Source organism: Rhineura floridana, chromosome 1, assembly GCF_030035675.1.
Source record: "Rhineura floridana isolate rRhiFlo1 chromosome 1, rRhiFlo1.hap2, whole genome shotgun sequence".
Taxonomy (NCBI): domain Eukaryota; kingdom Metazoa; phylum Chordata; class Lepidosauria; order Squamata; family Rhineuridae; genus Rhineura; species Rhineura floridana.
The window spans coordinates 236,475,767-236,489,648 of NC_084480.1; the positions used below are offsets into that span (position 1 = coordinate 236,475,767).

Below are 13,882 nucleotides of genomic sequence, written 5' to 3' on the forward strand. Positions count from 1 at the left end.
CCCCTCAGAGAAAGCACTTGACTCAAGGGTGAGAGGAAATGGAATGGCTCCCCACCGTTGGAAACACACTGCCTGGGGCTGCCACCTGTCTCTTGAGCGTGTTGGGGGCTAGTCCCTGGTCCAGACCATCTTGCAGGAAGTCGAGAATGGTGTGAATGTGGCATTCTGTGACAGGTAACTGTTTGCCTCTACAACACCTGTTGAACACCTTCCATGTGAGGTCATAAATTCTCTGGGTGGATTGTTTGCGAGAGGCCAGTATGGTGGAAACAACCCTCTCAGACAGCCCCTCTTCACTTAGCCACTGCCGCTAAGCCTCCAAGTGTGAAGCTGAAGCCACTCTGGGTCTGGGTGCAGGATGGGGCCTTGTGAGAGGAGATATGGTCTAGAGGGAAGACACCACGGCAGACTGGAGCTGAGGTCCACTCAGTATCCATTTGTCTAAGGTGGAGGCCGCCCACGCATGTGTGAAAAATGGAAGCCTGCTCCCCACCTGGGCCATCCTGGCGTCATGCATGGTTTTGCTTGACACTGGGTTTTACAATGTTTGTTGCCTCCTCCGCCACTGGAGGATGTAGAATGGGTGTACTGGTGGAAGGAATTCCAGGAAGAGTTCCAAGACCCACGGAACTGACATGTAGTCCTGTAGGTAGTTGGATAGCACTTGGGATGAAACAAATGTGAAGCCTTCTTATTGGATTTGTCATCCTTCCTGGGAGCAGAAGGAAGAGCCTTCTTTTTATCCTTGGGTCTCCACCAGGTGGTCCTCTAGAGGCTTGCCAAAAAGTTGACCAACCGAGTAGGGCAGAGCTGCAAGACTGGCTTTGGAGTGATGGTCCACTTCCCAGTGTTTCAGCCAGATATTGTGTCTTACTACCACTCCATATCCCAGAGCTCTTGCTGAGCACTGTAGGCTATCTAAGGAGAAATCTGCTAGAAATTCAGCTGTTTTAGCCAATTTGTGCAGCCCCTCCCTGATGTGTCCGGCATCATGAGGCACTTCTGACAGTACTGCTTTAGCCCACTTTACTGCACCCGTGCCAGGAAGGAATTGGCTGCTGAAGCTCTCATGGCCGATGCCGATGCTTCGTGTGCGCGTTTTAAGATAGCCTCACTGTGCTTGTCACTTTGGTCTGAAAGAGTATCCGCTCCTTCTTTGCGAATAGCTGTCTTGGCTCTGAGGGCAGACACAGGCTCGTCAATGGCCAGGACCAGAAAGGTTGCCATGGTCATGGCAGGAGGAGCATATAGCTTCTTGGACAGAGCATGTGGAGCTTGGATTTGGCTAGATGATCCCATTCTTCTGTAACAATGTCCTTGAACAAGTTCAGAAAAAGAATGAACACCTTCCGATCCTCTGACCTGGGAAAGACGTCTGAAGATCCCCGTTTCCCTTCCTCTAGTTCCCCCTCCTGAGGAGTTTCCTTAGGAGGGTCTAACCGAACGCAGGCCATAGCTTTAGAAATAGGATAGGAGTCAGGAGAATACAGCCTCTCATGCACTGGGGATAGCATAGGGGAATCCTCCCGAGAGTTCCCCTTCTTCCTTTTCTGAGTCTGATCTAGCAGATGACGGGGGAGCATCCTCCCCCAGGAGCCTGGGCTAAGGGAAAGGCAGTCAGGTGGGAACCCAGAGCTGGAACATCTTTTGCGTTTATCTTTGTGTGGTTTAGGCTTCTGTAAGGAGCCCCTTCTTTTACTCTTCCCCCTTTGGGCTGGCCTCCCGGGAGGAGGAGGAGAACGAGAAGAAATCATGGCAGCATGCCCTAGAGTGCTTGGAGCCTTTTTTCCTATGTGCATGGGCCCAATGCTTGCCTAAGGAAGCCCCTGCCTCCTTTATCATGGCCTTGTTAAGCTAAGCCAACATGCCCAAAGAGGTAGACAGCTTATCTAGATGGTGAGATTGGGTGCGCTTTTCTCCTGCAGGTGCCATGTGTGCATCTTCCCCTCCCCTCAATTGATTAGAAGGGAGCTGAGAAACCAAAACTATTTCAGGCAGGGAGTTTAGCATGCTTCCCGCCACTGAGGTGAGGGTGACTAATGGATTGAGATGCAGATCCCCCCCACTCAGGGACTCATCTTCCTCTGTGGAGGCACGAGAAGGGCTGTCTTTTCCCCCAGGGATAGTTAAAATCCCAGCTGAAGAGGGAAAAACGCCAGGGCTGGAGCTGCCCCCTCCCCCCCCAATTAGAAAAAGAAAGCTTAGCACCTTTACCTTAGAACAAGGAGGCATAAGGCCAACCATGATTAGCGGAGGCCCATCGCCTCCGAGTTTTTTTGAATCAACAAAATGCCTTGGATAGCAAAAGAGCAATCTCTGCTCCTCCAAGGTCTTAAAATGCTCCTGAAAGCTCCCCTCTCCTTGGGACTGTGAAAGAGTGTTCGATAAGGGACAGCAGGGGGAGGTGCGAGACAGATCCCAGCCTCAGCTGCTTCCAGTGCCTTTTCAGAAAGAACAACCCCTCTCTTCCTCCTCCAATCTGGCTATTCAGTGAGGGCAGGAAGTGAAAGAAGAGAAGCAGAAGTCTGTGTGCTTCAACTGCAGTTGATGATGACAAACTCTCTGAGAAGAGCAGAGAAAATAGCTAAACTGTTCCTGAATCCCTTATGGGAACCCAGGAGGAATAGGCTGACTCTGTTGCTCGCTGAAGGCAGATTCAAAAACTGGAGAACGGGAGAAGGTTCCTCCCCTTCCAGCCGGCCACCAGCTAAATTTTTTTTGTGTCATAGTGCTGACTCTGCCTCCAGGAGAGTTAACCCATTCCTGTCTGCTCCACTCCTCCACTGACCAAGAAACTATCATGATCCTACTATGCTACTTACATATCTTCGTTTGCAGAAAAGGACTAAGACCATAGGGAAAAAATGTCAGGATATATTTGTGAAATTAATAAAGCTGCAGACAAAATTTCTTCTGCTACTCCCATATTTCATAAATACAGAGGTCTGTTTCCTTAAAATAAGGAACTGATATACAATGAATTTACTACTAAGACATTTCCAAGCAGTGAAGGATATAAACTTACATCCAGTTATGAAATCTCCACTTAAGTTTGTAAGACTGACATCTTGTTCTTTATTAAATGAAGTGTAGTATGCAAGATCTGTCACCCATCTACCCTCTTCATTTTGATATACAATATCATGTGGTGGGTCCTCTGAAAAGGAATCAAGTGCTGCATTTAGCTTCCTCCGATTTTGGTCAGTGTACTCATGTACATATATTACAACATAATACAAACAAGGTTCCTATCCACAATATGCTATCTAGATTGACAGTTGGGACAGGAAAGTAAAGCTGACAATGAGCTGATGTGAGGAATACATGCATACTTTGACTAATGGTTAAATCACAAGTGAACTGCTAAATTAAAAAACCTTTGTTTCATTGTCATCTCCAGGTTAGGTAAACTGCAGTAATTGATATGCACTAATTAAGATTGTGTGCTATTTGGATCAGACCTAACACAAAAGCTTTAGTGGCAGCTGCCACCCACTCAGCAGCTTCTCAAAATCCATTTAAAGCCTGAAGCACATAGGAGCTAGCTTTTACTAACCTTCTGCTATACATCGATATTGCTCAGATTCTTTAAAAGCAGCTGGAGACAGGTATGCATGAGCCAAAGGACCATGATTTTCATTAGCAAGATGACACACATCAGAAAACTGGGGTTGCTGTTCTGTGCGCCAGATCTCAGAAGAAGCATTACTGTCATTGATACATTTAAAGTAGAGTGAGTCTAGCTTTATTTCAGAGTTGGTTATGTTCCTGGCGTCCTTTTATGAAAACCAAAATAACAGAAAGATTTTATTAAGTGCACAAAAATGTTCATTTTATTTTTACTGTCAATTAACAGATACTTTCCTAGACCATTTCTATACACCTAGAAAAGCCTTATGCAATAAGGTTTTACATAAATGCCGAAAGTCTTTATAAATACAGTAGGGCCCTGCTTATATGGCGGGTTCTGTTCCGGACCCCCGCCATAAAGCAGAAATCGCTGTAAGGCGGAACCCCATTGACTTTAATGGGACGCATTGCGTGAAAATGCTGCAAAAATGCCACAAAAGTGGCTTTTAAAGAGGGGAGGAAAGCTGCCGCATTAGCGGAACGCCGGTAAGCGGGGCCCTACTGTACTCAGATTCCTTCTTCAGTCACAGCTCATTTGGAAAACCATAATAATACTGTAGATATTTGCATGGGACAGTGGGTTCCACCCACAGGTAGGTAGAAGGGAGCAAAGTGCAGCTCACACAGACCTAAACCTTTGAAGGCACCATTCCCAAACATGTTTCAGAATCTTGCGCTGTTATCAGATAGCAGTCACATGGCAAGGCTGCTGAAGCAGGATCTATATTTTAGTGATCTGTAGGAGATGGAACTGTATATTATTTATGAGATCACATAATGCTTCAAGCAGCAAATACATAGTCTGGGTGTTCTGAAATCTAATGGCAAAGTATCAACTGTGGCAAATAAGTTAGCTGCAAAGCTGGTGTGGTGGTTACAACTCAGCACATCAAGTTATGGCTTGGTGACCTGTAGCTTGAAGTATTAGGTGTGCTCTACACAGGCCTGGCTTTGAAGATGATTCAGAAGCATCAGCTGGTGCCACCCTGCTGCTAGCATATACAAATCATAGAACACATACTATACCCGTTGGCACAACAATGGATGCCTACTGACTTTCAAAACATATTTAAAATGCTGGTGATCACTTCTAAAGTTCCTTACAGCCCTGAGTACATTATAAAATTGCGTACTCCATTTATAAACTTCTCAATTCCCTCAGATCATTGGCTTCTGCTCTGTATTCCTTATGTGAAAGAAGTTGTCTCTCCAAGGCATGGGGCAGTCTTTTCAGTAGTGGTATTTACAATATGATGCAGTGTCTACAGTAAAGGTCATTCAGCTCCTTTGCCTGTTGCTTTCCATTGGCAGATTAAAGCTTTTTTTAATTTACCAAAGAATTTAAAATGCAAGTTCAAGTTGCTTTTCTTGTTTGTATTATATTAGTGTTTGATTTTAAGTAGAGTATACAATTTGGGGCAATTTTTCTGGAAAAGCTGGCAATGTGAGCCATTTTCTATCCTTTCTCCCATTTGCGTGTAGGATTGTCAGCTAGGCACTGTTAGCCATAGTGAATATTTGGGGGGGGGGAGGAACGGACAAAATGAACAAGTTCATGTTACCTACTCAAGGTCTTGGAATGGGGCAAATGGCTGCTAACTAGAAAAAAAATAATATTGGGGATTTGCATGAGTCATGGATTTGTGAAGCTCAAGAAGTTTTGAAAATTTAGACCAATCAGAATGTTTTTCTCCAAAAACTGAAACAAACGTATCATCAACAGATGCTCAAAATGAGTCTTGTTTATGCCAGAAGAAAAATAAATGATACTCTATTATCAGAAATTGGAGATATCCAAGTCATACTCATAGTAGACCTACTGAAATCAATGAACAAGTTACTTAAGTCCATTTATTTATTAGATTTATACCCTGCCCTTCCTCCCAGTAGGGTCTACTCTGGGAGGTATTGAGCATTAAGTCAAACTCAATTTCTTCAGCAAGAATACATAGAATCTGATTTTCAATGGGTTCTTTGCTTACATTTCTGCTACCACTGCCTGTATTCATCTTTACAGGCATTCCATCTTCCCTACCACAGTCATGACAACCTGCAATAATACAAAGTTATTTAGCATTCTCTTTCATATTACTTTTAAATTTCCACATGGAAAGTATCACTTTAGTTTGAAATTCACATGGCATTTGGCATGTCCTACTACACAACTGCTTTGCCAATTGTTTAATTTAAGGCAAACACAGTTCAGAGATGCATACAGAAAAGTTATTTAAATGTTAACAGATTTAGTTATGAGCATGGAAGCAGCTTCAAAGATATGACTAGAACAATGGCAAGCTAGAGTTAAGGAACAATACATTTAGTACTTGTCCATTTTAAAAAAACACATATACAGATAACGTTTTCCACGAACAGTACAAGTTTTACATCAATTCCCTTCATGATTCAGTGGGCCCTATGCTACAAAATTATTTGCATACAGGCACTAGTTTGAAACAGTTTATCTGGATATCTGAAGCAGTCAACCATGATTATGCAAGATCACAGTTTAAGTCATAAAGCTTGATGTTAGGTTTCTATTTCAGAATTTGGGAGAGGGAATTAGATCATATTTAACTACTCAGAAGCCTAACTACTTGCCAGTCAACAAGTGTTTAGTTTAGGTAATTGCCCTTCATAGGACAATAGTGATCAAAGTCACCTCCAAAGCTTATTTAAATGCATCAGTGCACATGGACTGTGTCCCTGCACCTACTTCTGTATTGTGGACATTATTAAATGCCCCGACCCAGCAAGGTGTAATCTGTCAAAGTTCCTTGCATACAAACCCCTGGCTTCTACATGTTAAGGGGTATCATCCCAAATTGTGAATATGGAGTGCCCTTCTCTTACTGTAACCTCTGCTGGGTTTTTCCAGAATGCGGGCTGCTGGATACAGATATTTCAGTAAATATATTTGGCACTGCTCCCTACTTTATCAAGTTTACTTTAAAGTAGTTCTTTTCAGATTTTTTTAATATAAAAATTAGCTATCTCTCCTTAATGTTGTAGCTATTCTTAAGTAAATAATCATTTAGTTAAGGAACTAAAAGTGCCTGCTTCAAATTCCGAATATGCATTTTAAACTAGATGCTTAAAACTTGTCATGGAGACAAAGAATTAATGAACTGAATAATACTGAACTGGCATACAAAAAATGTCATAAATTGGTAACAGCTATCAAAGTTCACCTACCTAAGGCACCTGAACAAGTACGTTGAGCATCTGTTGTTCTACTGTGTACGTCCACTCTGTAACCTACCATTTCAACAGGAAACTTTTCAGAACTATCGTGTCCAAACCTAGGACTAGATTCGCTGTACTCATCTACCTATTGCAAAGAAAAAAAATAAGAACAAACTGTAAACTTAAAAAAAATTCTGAAAATTCCCCTCCCCAAAAAATTATATAGATTGCTTAAAGGTTCTTTATTTCTTTAGAAATTTAGCCAAACTTAATTATTACATACCTCTTGTGTCACTGTCACTGGCAGAATGAATGCTTCATCTTTTTCATTGAGCCCTGCTTCCTTAAAACCATACAATTCTTCATTACCAGTGGGAGAATCAGTTCTTTCTGCTTGGCAAACATCAGGTATCTGGAATTTTCCCTGAAGAATTTTAAGTGTTGATTTTCAACCAAAATGCCTTCTGTGTATACTTGTGGGGGAGGAGGAACCTGTGGCCCTCCAGCTATTGTCAGACTCCAACTCCCAACAGCTCCAGCCAGCATTGCCAAAGGTCAGGGATGATGGAAGTATACAGAAATAAAAATGAAGTGAAGAACAACCACCTACTGCTGTATTTTTGCTAGACACTGCAGTTAAAGCGTCTCGCTAGATGCCTGAGGTCAGCAGGGACCAGTTTACATGAAGGATCACGTCATCCCGTATATGCACACTTAACTGCTTAGATCTGCAAAGCTGGCACTTTTACAAGTACCACAACATTCGTCCTGTACTTGCAAGAAAACGATCCTTTAGTATGGCAGCACCTACACTTTGGAACTCCCTGTCCATTCACATTAGGCAGGAACCTTCCATGTTTGGTTTTTGGCACCGGCTAAAAACTCTTTTGTTCCAGCAAGTCTACCCATACATGTAATTTTTACATGTGAATTTAGTAAGCAGATTGTCACATAATTTGCCAGGACGAGCTTCAAAGTTGGGAGGACAGCTAGCTGCTCATCACACTCACCAGAGGGAGATGCCACACTTTCCATGACAAGCAGAGAAGAATTGAGTGAAAGATTTATGTAAATGGCAAGAGCACAATCCAATTGCACCACAGGTGCAGTGCCTATGAAGGATCCCAGAAGGGCTCAATAGAAGCCCTTCTTTTCACAACTAAAAATAATGCACAGGCACAAGGACACAATATTATGGAAAATGCCTAGTCTGTGTGTGTCTCCATTTATCCCTTTTCTCTCCGCCTGTGCACACAGCAACTATAAAAGAACAGAGAGGGATCAAGGAGGGCTCTATTGCAATTAGGTTCCTCCTCCTCAGGAGTTGCACCCATTTGAGCAAATGAACTGTGCCTCATTTTAGCTCCCTTAAGTTACCGACATAACCATTTTCTTGCACGTTAGTACATCTTCTGTTCACACACACACACCTTTTAAGAAGAAAAAATGTTCATGCATCTGAACCATACGGACTGGGGATATGATAAGAGCGTATCAACAGGCCTGCCACACTTGAATAACTGATTTTTCACTTAGTTACCTGATCTGCAGGCAATTCCATACTGTTAATATATTCTCCCAGTTCATGTTCTTCAATATATTCCATTTGCATTTCAGGTAGCACCAGCTGCTCAAAATAGGCCTCCAACTGGTCATCACAGAACTCTTCATCTCCAGTATCATCACCTAAAATGGCAAAAGAGAGGATTATCATTAATAGAGACATTTAGTATTTACAACTGGCATTATTTCAGAGCTCTCTAGATACACGCACACAGGTTTAAGGGCACAATGTATATCATCTACAATTCACATGTTCACTGCAAGAAGCATGTTTGCTGCATGAAACACGAGTGTACAAACAATGTGACTGCTGGCAGTGTGGAGCCACCCTGAGTAGAAAAAAGCCATGAAAATACACCAAATAGTTCAAATTTTAAAAGTATACCTGTAGAATGCCCTTCTAAGCTTGCAAAGCTCAGTAATTTTTCATTTTCTATAAATCTGGAAAAGCCACACATAGCATTGTCATTTATTTCGTTTGTTATCCTCTTCTGACCAGGTTCTAACGCAGCAGCCTATAAATCAAGGTTAATATACAAATTTGAATAAATTATTGCTGAACCACATTCATAAACCATTTGTTTCCTTGCTAGATCAATCAAAACCTCTAATATTCACAAAATGCCCCCAGGGAAAGCTCATAAGCAGTACCTAATAGTTATCCCATGTTCAAGTCCTATAATTTTGTTTTGTTTTTAAAACGGGATCCAGGAAGTTACAGTCCACCAGCTTAATGTCTGTTCCAGATAAATTAATTGAAATCTTTACATGAAAAACTATGGAATGCTTTAAAAGAAATGCAGGTACCACAGCTTCTGATTGTCCTGATGTGCAGCCTATACTCTGCACAAGAGGCTACTGTAAGGACAGAATATGGAAAAACCGACTGGTTCCCCATCGGAAAGGGTGTGAGACAGGGGTGTATTTTATCACCCTATTTGTTTAATCTGTACGCAAAACATATCATACGGAAAACGGGATTGGACCAAAATGAAGGAGGTGTGAAAATTGGAGGGAGAAATATCAATAATTTAAGATATACAGACGGTACCATACTACTGGCAGAAACCAGTAATGATTTGAAACAAATGCTGATGAAAATTAAAGAGGAAAGCACAAAAGCAAGACTACAGCTCAACGTCAAAAAGACTAAAGTAATGACAACAGAAGATGTATGTAACTTTAAAGTTGACAGTGAGGACATTGAACGTCAAGGATTTTCAATACCTGGGCACAGTCATTAACCAAAATGGAGACAATAGTCAAGAAATCAGAAGAATGCTAGGACTGGGTAGGGCAGCTATGAGAGAACTAGAAAAGATCTGTAGATGCCAAGATGTATCACTGAACACTAAAGTCAGGATCATTCAGACTATGGTATTCCCAATCTCTATGTATGGATGTGAAAGTTGGACAGTGAAAAAAGCGGAAAAGAGAAAAATCCACTCATTTGAAATGTGGTGTTGGAAGAGAGCTTTGTGCATACCATGGACTGTGAAAAAGACAAATAATTGGGTGTTAGAACAAATTAAACCACAACTATCATTGGTAAAGTGCCCAGAGGGCTTCAGCTATGGGGCGGTATATATATAATTGTAATAAATATAATTAGAAGCTAAAATAATGAAACTGAGGTTAACATCAAAGTAGACATGATTCACTAGAAAAGACAATAATGCTGGGAAAAAAAGAAGGGAGTAGAAAAAGAGGAAGGCCAAACAAGAGATGGATTGATTTCATAAAGGAAGCCACAGATCTGAACTTACAAGATCTGAACAGGTGGCTCATGACAGATGTTCTTGGAGGTCACTAATTCATAGGGTCACCGTAAGTCGTAATCGACTTGAAGGCACATACCAACAACAAAACATATAAAATGATGAAAATAACACAAAGAAGGACAAGTTTTGCTAAAGAAGCTACAGCATGATTTCTGCAAAGGTAATCCTGCCTCACTGTCCTTTTGAGAGTGTGACCAAGTTCGTGGACAGTGGTGTATCAGAACACATTATCTACCTTGACTTCCAAACAGCTTCTGATAACATCCCTCATCAAAAGTAGTAATGAGTTAAGAGAACAGGTCCACTAATATATTAGCAACCAGTTAACAGAAGGAGAACAGGAATAGCTCTTACAAGCAAAGGTTAGGCAGTTCTTACAAAGTAGTGGAGGCCCTTAATGATCTGTACTATGGCAAGTGCTACTGAACTTATTTCATTATCAATCTCACATTAGGGATGAGCAGTGAAGCAGACAAGTTTACATAGGATGCCAAATTATTCAGGATGGTGAAACTGGCAGGTGTGACAAACACAAGGAACTCAACAAACTGAATAGACTACCAAATAAGTAAATGGACAACAAAATGGCAAATCAAGTTCAATGTAACCAAGTATAATTTGACACGGGGCGGAAGCAGGCAGAGACACCACACTGATGGGAATCTGAACTGGAGGTGACTAAATAGGAAAAACCTTGGGATTGTGGTGGATTCCTCAACAGTCCCAGCTGGGATTGAAAAACAAAGAATTACTGGTGTCATAATATCCAGTATAGTAATTTACTGTGATTCTACTGCTACTTACTGAATCAGTTTCAGTGAGTAGCATTATGCAACTGAAATAGTTCGAAAGCCCCCTGACTTGCCGACGCAGAGATTCAAGGGTTCTTTACTTTTCCCTTAAGCCTAAGGCTGTATAGAATCCTGGTACGAACTGCACTTGCTTAGACTTGTGCTGCACCTCAGCAGTAAATCTAATACAGACAGACTTAAGAGGAACTCCCACCAGGGATTTCCCTCAGGACTAGGGAGAAATCAGGATAAAAAAAAGAATGGAGTTCTACAGCAGAAGGTGTTTATGCTTTTTATTAACTACACATTTCTGTATGAGTATATATGGGTATACATTAATACATGAATAAATCAGAATTAATCATACAGCACACAATCAAAGATTGAGTAATATAATATAAGCATTAAGCATCACATAATATGCTCAGTCTAGAAACCTTAACATATTGCAGGAAAAGGATGTCAGTTTAAATCTCACCGATGGGGCTCAGACGACCCTTGTGCTAAGACTCAGCAATTAGGCAATTTAAGAGCAGTGTGACCAGTCCATGAGGACTGATAAAACACTGTGTTTGTGTTTTGACCCAGGACAGGGGGGAGGGCTTGCAGGCGGAGGACTCTGACTTTGAGGATTCGGGCGTACCCAAATATCAGCACACCCAAATCCCAAATCCTCCTGTGGAAGTGCAGGGAGAGCTGTCAGAGGTTGCTTCTGAAGACACGCCCCTTTCTCCTGCGCCCAAGGAGCCACCTGATCCACTAGCAGATTCCCAGCTGGGCACCCATTTCTCACGCCTATCCAGTCAGCTAGCCCCCCTCATTTGGAGGGAGTTAGAAGGTGCCGTTGTTTGCACACGAAAGTGAAACCTATTTAAGGGGGACGTTAACACGGAGGGGGTGCTGAGACAACGTCTGTAACTGGAGGCTTGCTTAGCGCTAATCAGGGAAACAGTTCTTAGAAAGCATAGTTGGGGAATGAGTCGAAAAGCTTTGATATAACTGTAACTTTAATAAAAAGAGAAAACTTTACTGAACTGTGTGCACCTGCATTCCTCGGCTCCGGATGGGACCGTTTGTGATCTCTTTATAGTCTCCCTGATCTGATCTGAATTTACATCATCTGATCAGAATTTGCATCTTTCAATTCTCACAGTTCTTTCCCATGAACAAATTCATAAAACTTCTCACAGACTTGTCATAAACATTCTCATTGGACAGTCTTACAAACATTCGCCTTTCCATTCTCATGGACATATAATTTCATAAACATCTCCCCAGATCTTTCCATAAATTGTTATCTTCTTAGGTAAGTTACTTCTGGCCATCTGGAAAGACCCGATGGGACATTCCCCAATTACTCAGCCTCTTCTAGTATTTTTTCAATTATTTACATTTTGACCCAGACTTGTGGACAGGATCAGCTACGGTCTGGCTGTTCACCCAGACTTCCTGGAGGGGGACAGTGGGTAGGCATGCTGCTTGCCTTTTGGAACACAATACATTTCATCACATTCGGGGGGGGGGACTTCAACACCACACTCTAGCATACTCTAACTGGACCTCTCAGCAGCTTTCGATACCATCGATCATGGTATCCTTCTTGGCCGCCTTGCTGAGATGGGACTTGGGGGCATTGTGTTACAGTGGCTCCAGTCCTTCCTGGAGGACCAAACCCAGAAGGTGGTACTGGGGAACTCCTGCTCGACCCCCTGGCCATTGACCTATGGGGTCCCTCAGGGTTCAGTTTTGTCCCCCATGTTATTTAACATCTACATGAAACCGCTGGGAGAGGTTGTCCAGGGTTTTGGGGTTCGGTGCCATCAGTATGCTGATGACACTCAACTCTATTTCTCTTTTCCACCTGAAGCCAAGGAAGCCGTACAGGTCCTAAATCAGTGTCTGGCATCAGTGATGGCCTGGATGAGGGCAAACAAGTTGAGATTAAATCTTGATAAAACAGAGGTACTCCTGGTCAGTCGGAGGGCAGATCAGGGAATAGGGATTCAACCGGTGCTGGATAGGGTTGCACTCCCCCTGAAGTCTCAGGTTCGCAGTTTGGGTGTACTCTTGGACTCAGCAGAATGATCACAGCAACCAGAATGATCAAGGGGATGGAGCGACTCCCTTACGAGGAAAGGTTGCAGCGTTTGGGGCTTTTTAGTTTAGAGAAAAGGCGGGTCAGAGGAGACATGATAGAAGTGTATAAAATTATGCATGGCATTGAGAAAGTGGATAGAGAAAAGTTCTTCTCCCTCTCTCATAATACTAGAACTCGTGGACATTCAAAGAAGCTGAATGTTGGAAGATTCAGGACAGACAAAAGGAAGTACTTCTTTACTCAGCGCATAGTTAAACTATGGAATTTGCTCCCACAAGATGCAGTAATGGCCACCAGCTTGGATGGCTTTAAAAGAAAATTAGACAAATTCATGGAGGACAGGGCTATCAATGGCTACTAGCCATGATGGCTGTGCTCTGCCACCCTAGTCAGAGGCAGCATGCTTCTGAAAACCAGTTGCCGGAAGCCTCAGGAGGGGAGAGTGTTCTTGCACTCGGGTCCTGCTTGCGGGCTTCCCCCAGGCACCTGGTTGGCCACTGTGAGAACAGGATGCTGGACTAGATGGGCCACTGGCCTGATCCAGCAGGCTCTTCTTATGTTCTTATGTTCAGCTTTGAATTTGGAGGCCCAGATTACTGCTGTATCCAGGAGCGCCTTTGCCCAACTAAAACTGGTGCTCCAGCTGCGCCCGTTCCTGGACCTGCCTGTTCTGACTAGGATGATGCATGCCTTGGTTACATCCCGCTTAGACTACTGTAACACGCTCTACGTGGGGCTGCCTTTGAAGACTGTTCGGAAACTTAAATTGGTACAAAGAGCTGCAGCCAGAGTGCTAACCGGGGCTGGTTACAGGGACCATACAACTCCCCTGTTAC

The 13,882-nt window shown here is 42.7% G+C and overlaps 1 protein-coding gene across 1 annotated transcript in view; it reads right to left on the minus strand.

The window, feature by feature from the left end:
- The window catches only part of CEP192 (centrosomal protein 192), a 166,290-nt gene that overhangs the window by 140,811 nt on the left and 11,597 nt on the right, over positions 1-13,882 (minus strand). The window contains exons 6-12 of the mRNA XM_061594728.1: positions 8,762-8,891; positions 8,354-8,499; positions 7,097-7,237; positions 6,823-6,958; positions 5,613-5,680; positions 3,557-3,776; positions 3,026-3,157 (exon numbers count right to left, since the gene is read on the minus strand). Of these exons, the coding sequence (XP_061450712.1) occupies positions 3,026-3,157; positions 3,557-3,776; positions 5,613-5,680; positions 6,823-6,958; positions 7,097-7,237; positions 8,354-8,499; positions 8,762-8,891 (973 nt within the window). The remainder of the gene's footprint in view (positions 1-3,025; positions 3,158-3,556; positions 3,777-5,612; positions 5,681-6,822; positions 6,959-7,096; positions 7,238-8,353; positions 8,500-8,761; positions 8,892-13,882) is intronic.